This window comes from Oncorhynchus tshawytscha, linkage group LG04, assembly GCF_018296145.1.
Source record: "Oncorhynchus tshawytscha isolate Ot180627B linkage group LG04, Otsh_v2.0, whole genome shotgun sequence".
Taxonomy (NCBI): domain Eukaryota; kingdom Metazoa; phylum Chordata; class Actinopteri; order Salmoniformes; family Salmonidae; genus Oncorhynchus; species Oncorhynchus tshawytscha.
Genome location: NC_056432.1, coordinates 68,228,153 through 68,249,461, shown reverse-complemented (window position 1 = coordinate 68,249,461; position 21,309 = coordinate 68,228,153). Strand labels below are relative to the sequence as shown.

At 40.4% G+C, this 21,309-nt stretch overlaps 1 protein-coding gene and 3 long non-coding RNA genes across 4 annotated transcripts; all 4 read left to right on the top strand.

Moving 5' to 3' along the window:
• The first annotated feature begins 7,128 nt into the window (after window positions 1-7,128).
• Window positions 7,129-8,129, top strand: LOC112249757. The gene is made up of 3 exons (XR_002953421.2): window positions 7,129-7,321; window positions 7,630-7,692; window positions 7,778-8,129. It is a non-coding gene; the product is annotated as an uncharacterized LOC112249757 (long non-coding RNA).
• Window positions 8,130-9,313: 1,184 nt separating this feature from the next.
• Window positions 9,314-11,974, top strand: LOC112249596 (intestinal mucin-like protein; the record flags this gene model as incomplete). Its single annotated transcript, XM_042320190.1, has 8 exons — window positions 9,314-9,709; window positions 9,844-10,015; window positions 10,259-10,506; window positions 10,699-10,882; window positions 10,970-11,196; window positions 11,371-11,566; window positions 11,660-11,729; window positions 11,822-11,974. Coding segments are annotated over 8 exons (1,494 nt in total), but the record flags the coding sequence as incomplete, so codon positions are not given.
• Window positions 11,975-12,310: 336 nt separating this feature from the next.
• On the top strand, window positions 12,311-13,220 carry LOC121846385. The gene is made up of 4 exons (XR_006083298.1): window positions 12,311-12,346; window positions 12,643-12,811; window positions 12,960-13,058; window positions 13,174-13,220. It is a non-coding gene; the product is annotated as an uncharacterized LOC121846385 (long non-coding RNA).
• A 302-nt stretch (window positions 13,221-13,522) lies between these two features.
• On the top strand, window positions 13,523-21,156 carry LOC112249276. The gene is made up of 6 exons (XR_002953335.2): window positions 13,523-13,642; window positions 13,893-13,991; window positions 14,245-14,345; window positions 19,065-19,546; window positions 19,635-20,166; window positions 20,643-21,156. It is a non-coding gene; the product is annotated as an uncharacterized LOC112249276 (long non-coding RNA).
• The last annotated feature ends 153 nt before the right edge of the window (window positions 21,157-21,309 follow it).

Here is a 21,309-nt window from a genome sequence, read left to right as displayed (position 1 = left end):
GACACGCAATGCACTCTGACAATCTCCTCCCAGAAAGAGATCCCTACTCCCCCCACGGAGTTCTAACCACAGACTTATGTGTTTAAACTGTAAAATGAAAAGCTCTGTGTGCAAAATATCGACATGTTGTGGAGAGAGGGAAACATTGCTGATCAGGGAAAATAAAGTGCTTTCATTTCTGTAAAACAGATACGTATGAAAATACCCTCAAATAAAGTTGACATTCTGTACTGTTGCCTCATACAACATTTGATCTCACATCCAAAGTGCTGGAGTATAGAGCCAAATGAAACATTTTAGCTTCACTGCACAAGTAAATACAAATATTAGTGTACATTATGTATATATTTTTGTTTTACAGCAGGATTGATTGAGTCTCTGTAAGACTGACAAAGTGATTCTCCTTTGCACTGCTCTTGTTCTGATATAACTCATTGCTGAATATATTTTTTATCTATTTAATTTTATTTCACCTTTATTTAACCAGGTAGGCTAGTTGAGAACAAGTTCTCATTTGCAACTGCGACCTGGCCAAGATAAAGCATAGCAGTGTGAACAGACAACACAGAGTTACACATGGAGTAAACAATTAACAAGTCAATAACACAGTAGAAAAAAAGAGTGTCTATATACATTGTGTGCAAAAGGCATGAGGAGGTAGGCGAATAATTACAATTTTGCAGATTAACACTGGAGTGATAAATGATCAGATGTGACCTACTGACCTAAATATCAGGGAGGTCCCCCATCAAATGATTAGTTTCAAATGATAATTCTATCACATCAATGACATCAAATGCAACTTTATTAAATGGACATGTATTCATGAGTGCCGGGTTCCAGATCCTGTTCTTGGAAGTGCCGTAATGCTGACATTTTGGCAGTGCAACAATTGCAATGGCCGGCCTAAATATATAAGCTGGTGAGTCTAAGGACTGGCAGTGAATGAAGTGGGAATGACCATTTATTGGCAATTTTTTCAAGTGATCAACAAACCAAGGGATGATTAAATTGCTACACCATTCAACTAAGAGGTTAGGGCATCAGTGCAGAGTCCAATTTCTCTGGTCTTATATGGCTAGATGGGCTGACATTTCTTCCTGTTGATTAAATTAACATTTGTATATCATTTCAAGATGAATTGAAAGCTGCAATACAGTACCTACAGCAAGACAGGCTTTATTAAAGGGGAAATTCAGGATATTACAGCTTGTTGTTAGATGGCTCCTCATCCTAATAGTAGCCTGTGGGCCAGGAGAAACTGTAATCCATTATCTTAACAGCCACTATAAATGTCAGCTAACTTTAGCCACTGCTAGAACTGATGGGGGCATGTATGCAATTGTCAAAATCTCACAATCAAATAAACTGAAATAATCATCATATTTGGTTTGATGTCACTAAAAGGTGATTTGGCTCACATTGAGGCTCAAACCCAGGACATCTGCCTTGCGGCCCTGACGATGACAGAGGGTAGTGCGTTTGGCCCAGTACATCACTGGGGCTAAGCTCCCTGCCATCCAGGACCTCTACACCAGGCTGTGTCAGAGGAAGGCCCTAAAAATTGTCAAAGAACCCAGCCACTCCAGTCATAGACTGTTCTCTCTACTACCCATGGCAAGCGGTACCGGAGTGCCAAGTCTAGGACAAAAAGAAAAGCTAGATATTTGCTAGTGCAAGTGGGGACACTTCAGGCTGAGGAGTAAGTTTCACACATCCCCATGTGCCTCACACATGTCCCTTCCATTGATTGTTATCTAGTGGTGGCTAAAGTTAGCTGAAGTTTGTAGTGGCTGTCTAAAGAAAACCAAAGCATGGAATACATTTTCTCCTGGCCCATAGACTACTTTCAGGGTGAAGAACCATCTAACATCAAGTTTTTAAAATCCTGAATTTCCGATGTGCAGGTTTGGCCAAGCCTAGGTTGCACTGTTGGGACTATTCCATTAGTAACATTATAACATGCAAGTTAATCTAGTCACCTCAAGTATTTGACACATGTATTTGACCCAGTTCCAGTATTTTTCTTGCTTCAACTATGACCCAACTAACTTTGATGTATGGTATATGTAAAGTCCTGGATATCTGTACCGATGACCCAAAATGATAATTAAGTTCATTATTTGCCATAGGGATACATGGCATAGAGCTCTCTGGTTGTTGTGTCCAGGTGTGTATGGCCCTTCTAGTGTGTAGTCTCCATGGCACTGTGTGCTAATGACTAAAACCAATTATTTTGCGATATGTTATGGAGTAATTACGTATTATTCTTATTGTGGTGTTAAACATGAATAACGGTATAATATACAAACTGATTTATTTGGTAACACTTTACTTTAAGGTAGGCTACACATACAGTATAAACCACTTGTTGTTAGTTTATATGTGTGTATATAAGTAGCTAAAATGCCTTTATTGTGTCTTATTAGCCACATATTAGGCTTTGTTTAAGTGTTTTCCTATTCACACATTATAAGTCATGTGTTAGCCATAATAAAGGCAATATTATTTAATAAAAAGCAAGTTACACAAGAAACATACTTTTTGTAGGCCTTCTCCCATTCCTCTCTTCCCTCATCAACTCATTCAACCCCTCTGACTTCAAGATGGACAGAGTTGCTCCCCTCCTCATGAAACCAACACTCAACTCATCTGACGTAAAAAATTATAGACCTGTATCCCTTCTTTCTTTTCGTTCCAAAACACACGAGTGTGCTGTCTCTGATCAACTTTCTCATTATCTCTCTCAGAACAATCTTCTTAACCCTAAACAGTCAGTCACTCAACCAAGACTGCTCTTCTCTGTGTCATGGAGGCTCTCCACACTGCCAAAGCTGACTCTCTCTCTTCTGTTCTCATCCTCCTAGATCTATCCGCTGCCTTCAACACCATGAACCATCAGATCCTCCTCTCTACCCTCTCAAGGTTGTGGGTCTCAGGCTCTGCACACTCTAGGATTACATCCTACCTGGTTGGCCTCTCCTACCAGGTGATGTGGAGAGGATCTGTGTCTGCACCACGTACTCTGCTACTGGTGTCCCCCAGGACTCAGTTCTAGGCCCTCTCCTCTAATCGCTATACTCCCAAGTCACTCGGATCCATCATATCCTCACATGGTCTCTCATTGCTATGTAGATGACACTCAACTACTCAACTTTCTCCTTCCCACTTCTGACACCCAGGTGGCGGCACGCATCTCTGCGTGCCTGGCAGATATCTCAACTTGGATGTCAGATTTTTGCTCACCGTTCTTGTGATGATTTTTTTTCTTGCATGGAGCCCCAGATCAATGGAGATTATCAGTGGTCTTGTATGTCTTCCATTTCCTAATAATTGCTCCCACAGTTGATTTCTTCAAACCAAGCTGCTTACCTATTGCAGATTCAGTCTTCCCAGCCTGGTGCATGTCTACAATTTTGTTTCTGGTGTCCTTTGACAGCTCTTTGGTCTTGGCCATAGTGGAGTTTGGAGTGTGACTGTTTGAGGTTGTGGAGAGGTGTCTTTTATACTGATATCAAGTTAAAATAGGTGCCATTAATACAGATAACGAGTGGAGGACAGAGGAGCCTCTTAAAGAAGAAGTTACAGGTCTGTGAGAGCCAGAAATCTTGCTTGTTTGTTATTGACCAAATACTTATTTTCCACCATAATTTGCAAATGAATTAATTAAAAATCCTACAATGTGATTTTCTGGATTTTTTTCCCTCATTTTGTCTGTCATAGTTGAAGTGTACCTATGATGAACATTACAGGCCTCTCTCATCTTTTTAAGTGGGAGAACTTGCACAATTGGTGGCTGACTAAATACTTTTTTGCCCCACTGTATATACAAATACAATCAGTGGGAATAAATAAGTTCCAGAGGAATCCGTGACACCATCAAACCCCTGCAACTTACCCAGAACACTGCAGCACGCCTGGTTTTCAACCTTCCCAAGTTCTCTCATGTCACCCCACTCCTCCACTACATGACCATGGTGCTTACCTACGGAACAGCAAGAGGAACTGCCCTTCCCTACCTTCAGGCTATGCTCAAACCCTACACCCCAACCCAAGCACTCCGTTCTGCCACCTCAGGTCTTTTGGCCCTCCCACCCCTACGGGAGGGCAGCTCCCGCTTAGCCCAGTCCAAGATCTTCTCCCCCGCACTGATAGCTACGTTATTGATGTACTTTCTATGCCTGTGATACAGTTGAAGTCGAAGGTTTACATACACTTAGGTTGTCATTAAAACTCGTTTTTCAATCACTCCACAAATTTCTTGTTAACAAACTATAGTTTTGGCAAGTCGGTTAGGACATAGGGCATGCCATAAGTAATTTTTCCAACAATTGTTTACAGACAGATTATTTCACTTGTAATTCACTGTATCACAATTCCAGTGGGTCAGAAGTTTACATACACTAAGTTGACTGTGCCTTTAAACAGCTTGGAAAATTCCAGAAAATTATGTCATGGCTTTAGAAGCTTCTGACCAAGTTGCTAATTGACATCATTTGAGTCAAGTGGAGGTGTACTTGTGGATGTATTTCAAGGCCTACCTTCAAATTCAGTGCCTCTTTGCTTGACATCAAAAGAAATCAGCCAAGACCTCAGAATTTTTTTGTAGACCTCCACAAGTCTGGTTCATCCTTGGGAGAACACCTGAAGGTACCACATTCATCTGTACAAACAATAGTATGCAAGTATAAACACCATGGGATGACGCAGCCGTCATACCGCTCAGGAAGGAGACGTGTTCTATCTCCTAGAGATGAGCGTACTTTGGTGCGAAAAGTGCAAATTAATCTCAGAACAACACCAAAGTCCATTTTGAAGATGCTGGAGGAAACAGGTAAAAAAGCATCTATTTCCACAGTAAAATGAGTCCTATATTGACCTAACCTGAAAGACATTTGACCCAAGTTAAACACTTTAAAGGCAATGCTACCAAATACTAATTGAGTGTATGTAAACTTCTGACCCACTGGAATTGTGATGAAAGAAATAAAAGCTGAAATAAATAATTCTCTCTACTATTATTCTGACATTTCACATTCTTAACATAAATTGGTGATCCTAACGGACCTAAGACTGGGATTTTTTACTCGGATTAAATGTCAGGAATTGTGAAAATCTGAGTTTAAATGTATTTGGCTAAGGTGTATGTAAACTTCCGACTTCAACTCTATGTGGTTGTCCCACTGAGCTATCTTAAGATGAATGCAGTAACTGTAAGTCACTCTGGATAAGAGTGTCTGCTAAATACCAAAACTGTTATTAGCTACCTATGTACATGCTTACGAGTACCTAAAAATAACCTGCTATCATTTACTTTCAAGGATATGACTGTATGTTTAAATTACAAGATGGTATCAACATCCTTAATAATCTTAGCAAAGGTCTAGTTGGGGATACAGTTTAAGTAGAATCTTCCTAACCCTTGTGTGAAATTCATGAATAGCTCAGTGACAATTGCATTTTCAAATCATGAATCAAGTGATGCTTTGCAACCGGAACACAGCTTTCAACAATATATTCCGTTCATTCACAGTTTTAATGGGTGTATTTTGAATCCAAAAGGGGGTTTTCATGCCAAAACACACTCATTTTGAACCTCAGTTCTGGGTCGTTCCATTTGATTTCATTCACTTTTTGTCCGCAACCCTTTTGATTTGAACATAAATTTCCATAGATATTTGCACATGGTAGAAATGGTCAGAAAGTGGAGATAGAAGTGCTCAAAGTTGACCCATTTTGCATACCCCATCTTACCATGAGACATCCATGTCTTCAGTACTGGAAAAGGTTAACGGTTGAGTATGTTATAGTTTAAAACCTTGCAAACAGTGTTGTAAAACTATTTAAACTTAAATAGGAATGGCTGTTCTATTATCTATATTTCTATGATTTCAATGGGTTTGTATGGAAGATTGACAAAACAATTTAAAACAACTGATGTTCCCATTCAAGTCAACATTCTCTGTGTGGACCTCCAACCATCTTTGTGCTACCATTTGAAAGTAGAAATGTTGATTTTATCTGTCAAAACATGACACCGTTGTCAGTCCCAGATGTTCTAAAATACGCTCTAAGCTACAACATATGTGAAGATTGGAATACATGCATTTAAAAAAAATTGATGTTTTAGGTAACAAATGTATTAAAATATAAATATATTTTAAAATTATTATTATAAAATAGTTTGACTACCCTGTTTGCAGGCTTTTAAATAATATCAAACTAAACCGTTTATCTTTTCGTGATGAAGACATGGATGTCTAATGGTAGGGTGGGGTATGAAAAATGGGTCAACTTTGAGCAAATCTATGTCCTAAATGTTTTGGCATTCAGGTCCAAAAAGTTGCTTTCTGACTACTTCTAATATGTATAGAAAGTTTTGTTCAAATAAAAAGGGGTGTAGTCAAAAAGTGATTGAAATCCAAAGGAACGACCCCTCTACAAGAACATTTATATAAGGACATGAGATGGTGGAGCTACATTACACAGCACCACATTGTGCATTGCAACAATACTAATAGCATTTTGTGATTATAAACAATTAATTAGTCATTTAACCAAGGGTTTCCTTCATATCAAGTCATGAGCAATATTGCCATTGTGTGTAAAAACTCTTTGTGATAAGAGAAACAATAAGACATTTCAGCCTCCGTGTAAGGACAATATATTGAATCAGTATTCACTCTTATCATAGGAACACACCTGGAGCGTGTTATGTTGGTCTGTTAAAAGAGTCATAAGAAGATAAACAAAACAAATTAACACAAACACTTTTTGACCTGTTTTGTTATTAATTCAGTCCATATATATTTTAATAAAAAAATATTTAAAAATCTAGTAGTTAACTAATGCAATAATAATGGTTATGAACATTGTCTATGGACACTGTGTCTCCTGAATGATGGGTCAGGGGTCAGGGCTATATCCTCCTGGGTTGTGGCTCAACTCAAGACTAGGTTGACACATACGTTTAGTTTATTTGGTTGGTCTCAATAAATATTTCAACTTGGTCAGAAGGTAAACAAATCTAGGAACCACTTGTTGATGACACCTTTCAGAAAATGGGGTTTAAGCCTCTCATATTGGTATTCGAGGGACATGAAATGCTTGGAATGGAGCCAACCCTTCTGCCACACCTTCACGTCCAGAAGAACCAAGGACCTTCCCTTCACTCAGGTGGTATAAAGCCAAGAACCAACAAGTACCTTTCTCATACCACCTGTGTTCACTACCCAGAGGATGACCATGGGGACAACACAGACACCCACATGGGTGTTAATATGGATGGCTCTGGCGATTGGTTTAACTGCCTCTCAAAGTGGTAGGTAGAATCCATGATTTTGTTTTACATGAACCCTTGTACTTTAGTGTTGACAGGGCTAAACTGTATGTTACTGTATGTCATAGCACTCTCACAATAGCTCCAATGTTTATCTCATTGGACAGCCTAACAATGAGGGAATACGCTCAGTCCTGCCTTTATGTGCCCTTTAGCACAAGTTATGATTGATAAACAGGTAAATGTAGGATTGGCAAGAGAACTACATAACAGAGCCTGAAATACACCGGATTCCACAATGATTTACAGTAAAACGTCATGTAACTTATTAACATACACTTTCATTTCAGAGGATACATCAAAGGCCACAGTTAACATCATCCCCTCAATGTCAAGGATGCCTGAGATTGCAGGTAAGCTTCATAATACATGTGCTATACAGATGTGAGCCCTGAGGATGGTGACAATGATTAACACTGCAGCCTTACATATCCACAGACAATGGTGAAAGGACAATAACCATGATGGAGACAGTCATAGCAAGTTGTGCAACAGGTTTTGTGGATTAGCTGTTTTTGAGAAGCATGAAGTAGGCTAGCTCATTCATTTATTGTTCAAGTTCATAAACATGGTAGAGATTGGATGTACTTTGAAGTCTTTGTTTTTTAGTTGATTAAATATTGAATTTGGCATTTACTACTGTGGCCCATAGAACGCTTTGAATAACACATTCATTAATGCCAAAAAAGTGTCTGGAGGTATAAGAAAGTTCAGGAAATATTTGTGTTTTTTAATACATATTGAGCCATATAATAACCATATTGTTATTTATTTTATTTATTTATATATATATATATATACAGATACAGTATATTTGCTCCTTTGTACCCCAGTATCTCTACTTGCACATTCATCTTCTGCACATCTATCACTCCAGTGTTTATTTGCGAAATTGTAATTATTTCGCCACTACGGCCTATTTATTATTGCCTTACCTCCCTAATCTTACTTCATTTGCACACACTGTATATAGACTTTTCTATTGTGTAATTGACTGTACAGTATGTCTGTTTATTCCAAGTGTAACTCTGTGTTGTTTGTGTCAGACTGCTTTGCTTTATCTTGGCCAGGTCGCAGTTGTAAATGAGAACTTGTTCTCAACTGGGCAACCTGGTTAAATAAATGTAAAATAAATGTTTTAAAATTGTTGGCAAAAAACTACCACCATGCTTCCATTCAGTGACACATGTGGGGGTTGTAGACCAAACGTTTCGGATGCTACAGACAGAGGTTGGCACATCGGTGGTACCGGCATCAGACGAGTCGTGTGAAACCATAGAATGGTCATATTAGTTAGTAGGCCAAATCGTTCGGACTCTACAGACGTTACAGACACAACCCACATACCAAGCACCACAACAACCTCAACAGTTCCTCACACCACTACTCCCAAACCCACTACTATAACCTCAACATCTACAGCTCCACCTACAACAAGTCCAAAAGCTCAGACTCCGACCTCTACTAGTACTCCTACAGCAACCACAACACTAGGAACACCTACCGCCTGCGTTGGTGGTGAAAGGTGTGTGTGGTCAGACTGGATCAACCTTGGTCAGCCAACCTCTGGCTCTGAAGGTGGAGATAATGAATCCATTAAGAACATCATTGCTAGTGGTTATCACATTTGCTCAGCTCCAGAGGCAGTTGAATGTAGAGCAAAACAATACCCTGGACTTCAGATCTCTCAGCTTGGCCAAGACGTGACTTGCAATCCATCCGTTGGACTGATTTGTAAAAACAATGAGCAAGGTCTTCAGCAAAAGTGCTTCGATTACGAGATACGAGTGAAATGTTGTCAATGTGGTACCACAACACACATCCCAACCACTACAGATTTGGCTCCCACCACAATAATAACATCAACAACTCAGCCACCTATCACTAGTTTTATTCCTACAACTTAATTTCCTGTAATATCTGGTGGAACAAGAAAACCAATGATTCCATCCACTGAACACGTTCATTGTTCTTCTTGCCATTTCAATCATAGTGATTTCCCCATTGGTAAGTTTTTATTTTCCAACTTTCCAAGTTTTAAACTTTTTGTATATTACCATTAATTTAGCCATTGGTTATGTTCAATTTGTATGGAATTATACAAGTTCAATTGGAAAACTTTTAATACTCTTTGAAATACTTTCAGGCTCAATAGTTTGCAATGTCTCTGACAATGATGGATGGTGCTACATTGGTCTCTGCTACAAGACTTGCCAATTAGATGTCCATTCTATCAGTTGTCATACTACAACAACCACTACACAGTTTCCAACAAAAATAACAACAATAGCACATACAACAGAAACACCATCCACCCCCCCAAAATATCCAATTGAGAAAAACTGTGACCATGAACATCCTCCAAGACAGGTATTTACTCTGCTATAGATAATAACTTTTGTGGAAACATTATTATTTACAAAAGGCTGATTAATAAAAAACATAAAGAATGGTATGATTTTGTAGACATTTCCTGCAAGCCTAATATTTGTCTGTGTTTGTAGAATGGTGACAGCTGGAAACATAACCAGTGCACCAACGGAACATGCGCCAACGGGAAAGTTAGTTATGAGCATGTACATTGTGAGACTCCGAAGCCAATAGCATGTGAAAATAACTATCCTCCGATCAAAGTGTATGACGAATCTGGATGCTGTTTCCACTATGAGTGTCAATGTAAGTTCACAACAAATTTAAAAAAAAGTTTAGTCTTTGTGTCACAAAATCCACTTTTTCTATTGATTTTAGTTCAAAATCTGAAAAATAATCCTTACTCTTGACTGGTTTAGAGTGATCTAATACTGTAGTTACCAGCAGTAAATGTATATAAAAAAAATATTTGAAACATTTCAGCACAGCACTATTAAATAATTCCACATCTGTGTCTTTTTAAATGCTAATTGTTCTCTTCTTACTAAGGTATCTGCTATGGTTGGGGAGACCCTCACTATGTCACCTTTGATGGAACATACTATGGCTTCCAAGGAAATTGTTCTTACGTCTTGGTCAAAGAAATCCTGCCAAAGTACAACTTCAGTGTGGTAAACGACAATTACTATTGTGATGCCCCAGATGGACTTTCCTGTCCTGAGTTTCTGACAATTTATTACCAATCTTACAAGATATTCATGACCAAGAAGGACGTTGATGGAGTTTTCACATGTCTGGTAATTAAAATATCTCAGATACTGTATGTTCAAGACATTTTCATTCGTTTTTCATTTAAGAAGGATTAGCTTTTTGATTACCTTAGCTTCCTCTATGTATTAGATATGGGAGACAGTTCTAGAATACTAATAGGTATACAAATATTGAATTATTGTAACCATTTTGTCCATCTCTTAATATTTTTGTATTAGATTTATGTAAACCAGAAACGCATCATCCCAGCATATGAGACCAAGGACTTCCGCATCACAGACAACGGAATTGAGACCCTTTTAGTCATACCAGCAATTAATACCAAGGTGTCTTTCACTGGTCTTATGTTTAGCATATACCTGCCCTGGGACAAGTTCAGTGGCAACACTGAGGGACAGTGTGGTGAGTACAGGTGTTTTATGGTCACTCTGTTGCCATGATTACCCCATGATGTCTCATTGTCTAACGATGGTTTTCAATCTTATTCAGGTACATGTGACAACAACCGGACAGATGACTGCCGCTTGCAAAATGGAACTATCGATTCATCTTGTCCAGACATGGCACACCAATGGCATGTTGCCAGTGCACACCACCACCACCAGAGCCAGTGCACACCACCACCACCAGAGCCAGTGCACACCACCACCACCAGAGCCGACACCAACACAACCACCAGGCTGCGATCCACCCATTTGTCATCTCATTCAAAGCAAGTACGTAGCAATTAGTATTCACAATATTTCTCCTCTGTAGTATCGATAACCTCTCAATCAGAATAATCTCAGTGCGAACAATAACTTGACATACTAAAACATGGCAATCATTTGACAAAGCCTGATGACAAAACAAAGTGAATTAACATATTTAAATATCTACTCTAACTGAAGCATGACATCTTTTCAAGGGTCTTTGAGAGTTGCCATAAGATAATCCCCTACGAGCCATTCCTTGTGGCATGTATCTTTGATGTGTGTTATATGGATGATGTTACTATTGGCTGCACCAGCTTGCAGACCTATGCTGATGCATGTGCACAAGCAGGAGTCTGTATTGAGTCGAGAAATTATACAAATGGGCAATGTGGTAAGTAGGTCACTCCTCAAGACCATAAAGCTCAGACAACCTCTCTATGATGTAGTTTATTGGTAATTAACCTTTTTATCTCACCTGCTACAGACTTCACATGCGAGAAACCCAAGGTTTATAATGCCTGCGGTCCACAAGTTGAACCAACCTGTAATGCCTGGTATGTATAATGCTGTTGTTGTTCAGTGGATGGGTATAACGACTAGGAAAAGTCTCTCAGCTATTGAAACTTTTTTTTGAATATCTCTGCAGATACAATTTCAAATTCATCCAGACTCAAAATGAGTTCAGCGTCATGGGAGATATACAATTGGAGGGATGCTATTGCCCTCCTGGTACCACTTTGATGAGTTCCAGCTCAAACTACTGTATCCCCAGCTGTGGTAAGAATGGTCAAATAACAGCATTGTATATTGAGGGTGTGGTGACTTACAGTATTGTGCTGTGATAGTAGCTACATCCTGCTGGCCTTCACTTTGGGAAGCACAAAGTGTTAATTGTTCGTTGCTACTGTAGTTGTCTTTTGAAAGCTGGTTTAGGTTTTTTTTTTTTTAACTAAAAAAAACTGTTTTACCACAGCATTTTTCACAGATACGTCAGTGGTGTGGGTTTTGGTTTATATTGATTTATATAGATTTTATCAAGTGATTCCGGTACATACAGTACATTATCAAAACTAAGTAGTGGAATGTACTTCAATGACTTCGTTTTTGAATTTATTTTTCTCTCTTTGGTTCATCAGATATTTGCCCTTTGCCAAATGGAGAATGAAAACAGGTAACATTGATAGAATTTCTCTCACAGGTTTTAGCAGGGAAGAGAAACTATTAGTTAATGACATACTCATATTGTGGGTAGTCACATCATGTGGGTAGTTCACTTTTGACAATCATGTATAATAAGGTGTGCAATAGTAAAAATAATTATAATATTAATTTATTACATTTCTATAGCGCTTTTCTTAGAACCTCAAAGCGCTTCAGTAATTTATGATTCCACACACTGAATGATTGAACTTTGTACTGGTAGTGTCCATACAAACCTTGATGTGCTTAAAATATTCCTCATTGCAGGCTAATGAGACCTGGGTGAGCAACTGCCAGGATTGTGTATGTGACCCATACAGTCTGGAAATCCAGTGCCAGCCGGTGGCATGCCAACATCAGCCTCCTCTCACCTGTGATCAGGAGGGCCAAGTTAAGGTCGTAGAAACCGTTGACTGTTGTCAAAAGGACAAATGCGGTGAGTGACTTCTTTGGATAATATGCTCTTTATGGGGGCTTTGGAACAACTCTGTAAAACATTTATATTTGTGGTGACTACCTAACATATCCAACCAATGTGGCCACTTGCATATTTTTTAAAACAATAGTTGTTTCTTTCCAAACAGAGTGTGATGTCACACGATGCTCTACTTCTAAGATAACTTGTCCAGTCGGATTCGAGACAGAGGCAACTATGGGAGTCTGCTGCCCAACATATCAATGCAGTGAGTATGAGTTTGCATGTGCTTGAGTGTGTGTGTACAGTATTTGTGCATATTATAGAAATCCCAACATGTTAGTTGCAGTATTGAATGATTATCCATGTTCTTTGCCCCACAGTGCCAAAGGATGTCTGTGTGTTTAACAACACTGAATATCAGATGAGAATGCATTCTATGCGATGCTCATTTTTGCCAGTCCCACCACTTCTACACTATCACCAATTTTGAACTTAACTTATGATAAGAGGACAATGTTATTTTACTTGCATAAATGAATAAAAAATGAAGTCAAACTAAAACTAATTTAAACCCTCCATTAAACAATTATAGGCATTTATCTAGGTGCCAACAATATTTTTTTGCAATCCTTTTATGAGGTTAGACATGTATTAGATTAGATATTAAACAAACAAAAAAATCAATTTATACATTTTCCATTGAAATATTGTATTTTCTCATTCCAGCCTGGTGCCAATGTTCCTGGGGACAAGTGTAAGAATTGTGTGTGTGGTGACAGTGTGGATGCCCAAAGCCATCTACATATCATTGAGTGTCAACCTACTGAATGTGACACTCACTACCAGCAGGTATGTGATCTCTATTACTCTATTATTAGACACATCTACACACTTTAGCCTCATATGTAATTTAACCAACTTAGTCTAATATTTGATGAGTTCTTAGCTATTTCAAAATATTGTAATAAGCCTGATTCCTGTGTCCACTATTGGGCAACTACTGAATACGTGTAATTACTTTTGAGTTACCAGGATCACACATTGGTATGACAGAGATCATAAAGGTTTTCTCCTCTCTGGTCTGTCTTCTTCCTTTCAGGGCTATGATCATCAAGCCGTTCCTGGGCAGTGTTGTGGGAAGTGTGTACAGACAAGCTGTGTGGTTATGCTGCCAGATAATACCACACACACTATTCAGGTAAAATAGCATCAGGCAGCATTATTTATCTCTCACAGATTCCCAAATTGTATATACAATTTATCAGTCCTATTTCATTCGATTATTTAAAAACACCAACATTTAATTTTACTGTAGTAATAAAGTGTTATGCAAAATCACTATCTTAGCAATGATATAGTATATCTTATCTTACATCATTTGAAGAATCTCCTGTTGATATCTTTCATATTCTCACCTCAACAACCTGGTTCCGTCTGGATACCATCTGGAGACAAGTGTCTCAAGTTTGAGTGCGTAAAGATCATGGGCCAACTCATCCCAATTGAGGCTAAGACCGTGTGCCCTGACTTCCACCCAGAAGATTGCCTACCCGTGAGTGACAATAACTATCTGGCAAATTATCTTAAATGAGAAGTACTCTCTACAGTTTCTTGAAATCCCTTACCTGAAACAGAATGATGGATTATGGAATAATGGGCCCTTCAATAGACCACACCAGTCAAGGCACTTGACAAACATAACATCGATTTCAATCAAAGTCATGGACAGGACATGACAGATATTTAGAAGGTTATGCCTTGAGGTGCCATAGGTTCACGGTGGATTAGATAAATATTTAATTTGTAATTAGATCAATAATTGTATTGACGCTGAATCAACATTGAAAGTCCCACCTAAGAAGGTAAACAAAATTCCTATGAGATTAAAAGTAAGCAGTAGAACAGGTAGGGTCAACTTAGTAGGGACCCCATTGCCCAAAGGCCATAATACTAGGACTGTTTATTAGTTTTACCCAGCTCCAGGCACTGTATACTTGCTGCCAAGTCATCAAAAAGGAACTCTGAGCTCACAGAAAGTAGGTCATATGTATAACATAATTAGATCAGGGACAGTAAAATACCCATGAAATAATATAATGGTCAAATAAACAAGATCATGTATTTTTTCTATTTTTTAAACATACAGTAGTGTTGTTGGGGAACCTCTCTTTACTAGCCTATATAGCCAATAAACAGTAAACATATGTTGCTCAACTGTGTGCTCCACCCTGGATAGTTAATCCTGAGTCATTTCTCCCACTTTATTCAACTTGTTTTAATATTACACTTACTTTTACATAAAGGTTCCTGTATCAACTTACCCCAATCTAACCTGTAGTTACACTTAACATTAAGCTGTCACCCATAAATCATCACAGTTTGTTTGAGTTATTCAGAGTGCTCATCAGCTTGCGCTGTTTAATATTACTTCTGTACGCTGAATTGAGTTTACTCTCAACCTCAATCTATTTACCCAGAGCTTGTGTAATAATGGTTCTATACAAAAACCAAGTGTAGCTGTGACGATAGAGCAGTCAAATACGCAACCCAGAGCTGCTAAAATCATCAAACATTGTTGAAGCCTTTGGGTAAGGTGGAGCCGCATACAGCCTCTGGCAAGACCTAGGTGGGGATGGGTGGGGAAGGATGGATAGGCTATTCAGTGAAGGCTTTGTTAGGAAAGAAACCACCTGGGGCATATGACATAGCCTAGGCAGTGTGAAAGACATTTAAAGGCTGGGCCAATTATCAGTCATAAATCAGTACATTGTAATACAATTTGGATTGATGAGGTTTGAGCTCTGTCTGAATTCCAGATTGACCACTATGAATATCCCATTGTCCAATGTAAAGATGGGTCAAATACGAAACGTATTAACCTGCAAACATGCAACAGATTCAACCCTATAGCAGATTAATGTAGACATAATCATATGCAGATATGATCATTTCACACATAGGTCGGCTCTGTCAGCAATGGGTCAAAAAAAACCTAGGCAAGTTAGATGATTGATTTAATTAAAAAAGGCAATTCTTCAACAGATGTTGATCAACTGATGGTACAATATTTCATGTCATGTGTTACATTCATCACAGGAAACCAAGTAGTATTTTGCTTGGTTTGAACACAGAACTGCTAAAGTGAAGGAAACACCAACATAAAGTGTCTTAATAGGGCATTGGGCCACCATGATCTGCCAGAACCGGTTCAATGCACCTTGCATAGATTCTACAAGTGTCTGGAACTTTATTGGAGGGAAGCAACAACATTTATATCATGCCAAATTCCATAATTTGGTGTTTTGTTGATGGTGGTGGAAAGCACTGTCTCAGGCTCCATTCTAGAATCTCCCACACGTGTTCAATTGGGTTGAGATCTTTTGACTGACACACATACACACATGACCGTAAGCAAGGTGGAATGTTAATTGCTTAATTAACTTAGGAATCACACCTGTTTGGAAGCACCTGCTTTCAATATACTTTGTGTCCCTCAATTACTCAAGTGTTTCCCTTATTTTGTCAGTTACCTGTACAATGTTGGTAAAATAAATTAGTGTCAATGTAAAATGAAATATGTAAAATGAAATATGTCACCATATTGTCACCCCTTCTCCCGCTCTGGCGCTCGACGTCGCCGGTTTACTAACCACCGGTCTTGCTGGCTGCCTGTCCCTCGTGTTGTTTCTACAGCTCTATTGGACTCCGGTCCTTGCCTCCTCCCTGAACATCACCTTTCCTCTCCTTTTCCGATTCAAGTGCTGGATAGTGGACCACTGGGATCCGAGACTATCACACACATCACAGTACCACTCACCCTTACCGTGGAGTCCCTACATCAAGAAAACCTTTCCTTTCTTATCATCAGTGCACCCGTACACAAGGTCATCCTCAGCCTCCCATGGCTCCAATATCATGACCCCACCATATCATGGTCGAGGATGACTATCATAGACTGGGCACCTGAATGCCGGATGACCTACTTTCCCGTCCCCTGTGGTTCCACGTCGGTCAAGAGTCCTGTGGTTACCCTTCAGCCCAACATCCCGTAGGTATATTAAGACCTGCGGGAGGTTTTCTCCAAGACCCTTGCCATCTGTCTCCCTCCTCATCGCCCATGGGACTGTGCCATCGATCTGCATGCAGGCTCTGCTCCACTGGAGTGACAGTGTGGGGATTAAAGACACACAGAACCTACAATGGCATCACCATAGTCTCTAGGCTGTGTCGAGTTCAACGAGATGCCCCCTTGACCATAGCTCGCACAGTTTGACCGCAGCGACCTTGTAAAATAGTAGGCCCAAAATGAAGCCTGGCCTAATTTTGAGGTGCTTTTGGGTGACAATGGTAGAACCGTTAAGTTTAGAAACACAATTGAACCACAGGAACGTTCCTAAGGTCCTCCCGATCTGTGCATACCTTGACCGTGTGGAATGAACCCTTAACAGTGAAAACAGAATGTTTTCATCTAACAGTTTACAATGACATCTTTCCCCATAGGAATACATTGCCTGCTCCCTTAACTTCAACCTGAAGCCTATGTGGGTTATGATTGCCATATCAAACTGTCTTCAATGACAATCCATCAGGCCACTATGAGGATTACCAGTGTTAAGTCTAAGTTTCCTGGAGCAACCCGAAAGTGGTTAAATTCACCCTAAAATGAGTTTTGATTTCACAATCTGCAGTTAGGGAAAACACTGCATTCAACCCTCTATAAACCAGTCAGCTCTTAACGTAAAGACTTGAAACTCAGGATTCTATAAAAGCCTACCCCAATGACGATATGTGTTTACCTCCAGCTTCCTGTGACAACTGGCAGTGCCTTAAATTTGGGGTCATAGGGGCTGTTTTGAATGGTTAAAAAGGTCACATCTTTCCAAAATGTCATATGTGTGATTAGGCAACCATCATGAACTGTAAATCAGTTATTTCTCCCATCAGATGTCCAAGAAAAAAAAAAACACACACACACACAGCCAGGATGGAGTTACACAGTGTGGGGCTTACAGACACACTAAGCCTGCAATAGATACCAACGTACGCACCATCAAAGATCCGTCAGACCAAGAGCTTTGAAACTTTAGAAAACTGTTCTAGAGCTTAAATCGGTAGTGCACAGTGAGTTATGTGGCTCTAGAAGGTTCTCAAGCCGAGAAACCGCCTCGTCCATTTGCAATAACTTTTAATTTTGAACGTTGTGAAAATGATAACATTTAGAAAAGTCCCAGAATCACAAGACTAGGTGCATTAAAACCGCCTCGGCCCACAAGATGGCACTTGGCATTTGCCATGTTCTGCTTGCCGTCCATTTGAGTGGTATTTGCGAGTTTTGTATATGGTTCGCCCAATGCCAATAAGTTGCCATTCATTTTTGTCCCTTTCATGGGGGTCTTCCCTTACCTTCGTGGTGGAGGTGGATGCTTCAGAAGGGGATGTGGGGGCTGTCCTGTCCCAATGACAAGGTAATCCACAGAAATTCTATCCATGTGTGTTTTACTCAAAGAAACTGCCTCTTGCAAAGAGAAACTATGATGTTGGAGATCGGGACCACATGACGGTGAAGTTGGCATTAGAGGAGTGGAGACACTGGCTGGAGGGCGCCAAGAGTTTCTCATCCTCACTGACCATCAGAACCTTGAGTACATACGGACAGCGAGGCGGCTGAATCTGTGCCAAGCAAGGTGGGCCCTTCACTAGAGTCAACTTCACTCTGACATATTGCCCAGCTTCAAAGAACATTAATGCCCTGTCCCGTCTCTTCAATTCGGGAGAGGGTCCTGTCCTGAGTGCACCCATAATTCCACCCACTTGAGTCATATGCCCCATGCTCTGGGACATAGATGTGGACATTCGCCAGGCCCTCGAAAGGGAACCCGCACCTGCTACCTATCCTCCTGAGCACACCTATGTTCCCACGGGGATAATGGATTGGCTGTGGACCTGGGCATGCACAGCTGTCGTTGAATAGTGCAGGTGATACCTGGATGTCCAGCAATCTCTGGAAACTACTGGTGGCCCACCTTGGTGCAGGCCATCACTCGCAATGTCAACTCCTGTTCCGTATGTGCCCAAACTAAATCTCCTTGGCACGCTCCAGCAGGGAAAAACCTTCCCCTTCCCGCGCCTCAGTGTACATGGTCTCATCTGTCTACTGATTTTTGTCACTGATATACCCTCTGATTGTTTCACCACCATTTTGGTGGTTGTGGACAGATTCTCTAAATCCTGCTGTTTTATCCCTCTCTCTGGTCTCCCTGCCACTCTCCAGGTTGCTGAAGCATTGTTCCAGGAGGTCTTCAAGCACTGATCTTCCGGAGAAGCTGGGGGTCATCGTCAGCCTTACTTCTTAGTCTAACAGGCAGGTGGAGAGGATGAACCAAGAGCTGGGGAGGTTCCTGAGGAGTCACTGCCAGGACCGGCAGGGGGTGTGGGCCCAATTCCTTTCCTGGGCAGAATACGCCCACAATTCATCGCCTCACTCCTCCATCGGGCCGACTGCCTTCCAATGTGTTCTGGGATACCAGCCAGCCCTGGCTCCGTGGACCCCGAGCCAGATCGAAGCTCCTGCAGTAGATGAGGGTTCAGGTGCACGGAGGAGGTTTGGAATGATGCCCAGGTGAGGCTCCAGCACGCCATTCGCCGCCAAAAGGAGCAGGCGGATCACCATTGCATTGAGGCTCCCGTGTTCGCGTCTGGCTCTCCACCAGGAACCTCCCACTCCGCCTGCCCTGTATGAAGCTGAGCCCCCAGGTTGTGTTTAAGGTTCTCAACAAGGTGACATATAGGTTACAGCTCCTCACTAACTACCAGATCTCATCCTTTCTCATGTTTCCCTCAGGCCGTTGGTTAATGGTCCCTTGGCTGATGCCGTCCCCCATGACACCCCTCCACCTCCCCTGGACATCGAGGGGAGCCCTGCCTGTGCCATCAGATCCCTTCTGGATTCCTGACGTCATGGGGGCCGGCTCCAGTATCTGGTGGACTGGGAGGGGTACGGTCCAGAGGAGCGGTGTTGGGTCCTGGTGGATGATATTCTAGATCCCGAGATTTCCACCTTCGCCGCCCGGACCAGCCTGTTCCTTGCCCTTGGGGCCGTCCCCCTGGCCGGCATCCCCCTGGACCACTGGTCCTGACAACCATTACGCACACCTGCGCCTCATCATTATGCACACCTGAACTTCATCACTATCTTGACTACTTCCCCTTTATTTAGCACTCTGTAGCCTCACTCATCATTGGTTCTCTCACTCATTGGTTCTGTTTTCTTGTCCAGACACTTCTTTTGTTTTGTATCTCTCCATGTTCGTTATTATTAAACTCACCAACTGCACCTGCTTCCAGACTCCTGCATCTCCGTTACAGGCATACAGGTAGAGCAAACTTCTTTAATGGGTTTTTAGTAAAATGTTTACTTTTTGGTCGATTAGTGTGATATTTATGTTTAGTAAAAGAAAATGGAGCATATTTCCAAGATGTTTAGGCTTAAATGTATGCTTAGTGTGTCTAAACTTAATAACCATAAGCCTTAAAATGACAACCACCAATTGAACAGGGATGGTTTGACAAAAAAATGAATGTTACATTTTCAAACATAAATTTGGAAAACGTAGATATGCAACTAAACACATGTTAATTTTGCAACAGCATAGGGGGTTTGTAGCACATACTCCCAACTAGTCAGTCCTGTTGAATTAACATTTTTCAAACAAAAGAGTAGGTTGATACTATTCATAGACTTATTGGCCATATAAGAAATCTGAAGTGATTAACATTATAATAGTTGTGAATTTCTTCACATCAGTGTGCCAATTATTTGAAAACAATGGATCATTTATTTTTTTATCAGGATGCAGTTCCTGGATCAGCTTGGTGAGTCACACCAGCCTATGAATACCAACTATGAATACAATTAGTTGGATTACTCCTTTGCGCAACAGCAGAGAGACAAATGTTTGCATTTGGACAATGTGTGCTCAAGATACTGAGCCAATAAAGTGGATTAATGTATTATTCATCTGTTATACATTGCCAAAGTTTGGGATGGCCATGGAGATGCACATTTTTGTTCTATCAAATCTCACTACTTATGATGAATGTATCTGTAATTATACATTAAAATCTGCTTTTGGGATAATGGGGATCCTAATACAATACCAAATGCTTAAACCACTGGAGTGGAGATGCTGCCTGAGATAGATACTGAATGAGGAAGGAAGACACCTCTCCTTGTAAAAAAGGAAATCACATAAGACTAAGTAACTTCTCTTGTGCAATATAGATGTGTAGGGGTCACGTTCTGACCTCAGTTCCTTTTTTTATGTCTTTGTGTTAGGTTGTTCAGGGTGTGAGTTGGGGTGGGTAGTCTATGTCATTTTTCTATGTTATTATATTTATATGTGTTTGGCCTAGTATGGTTCTCAATCAGAGGCAGGTGTCGTTTGTTGTCTCTGACTGAGTATCATACTTAGGTAGCCTGTTTTCCCCATTTTGGTTGTGGGTGTTTGTTTTCTGTT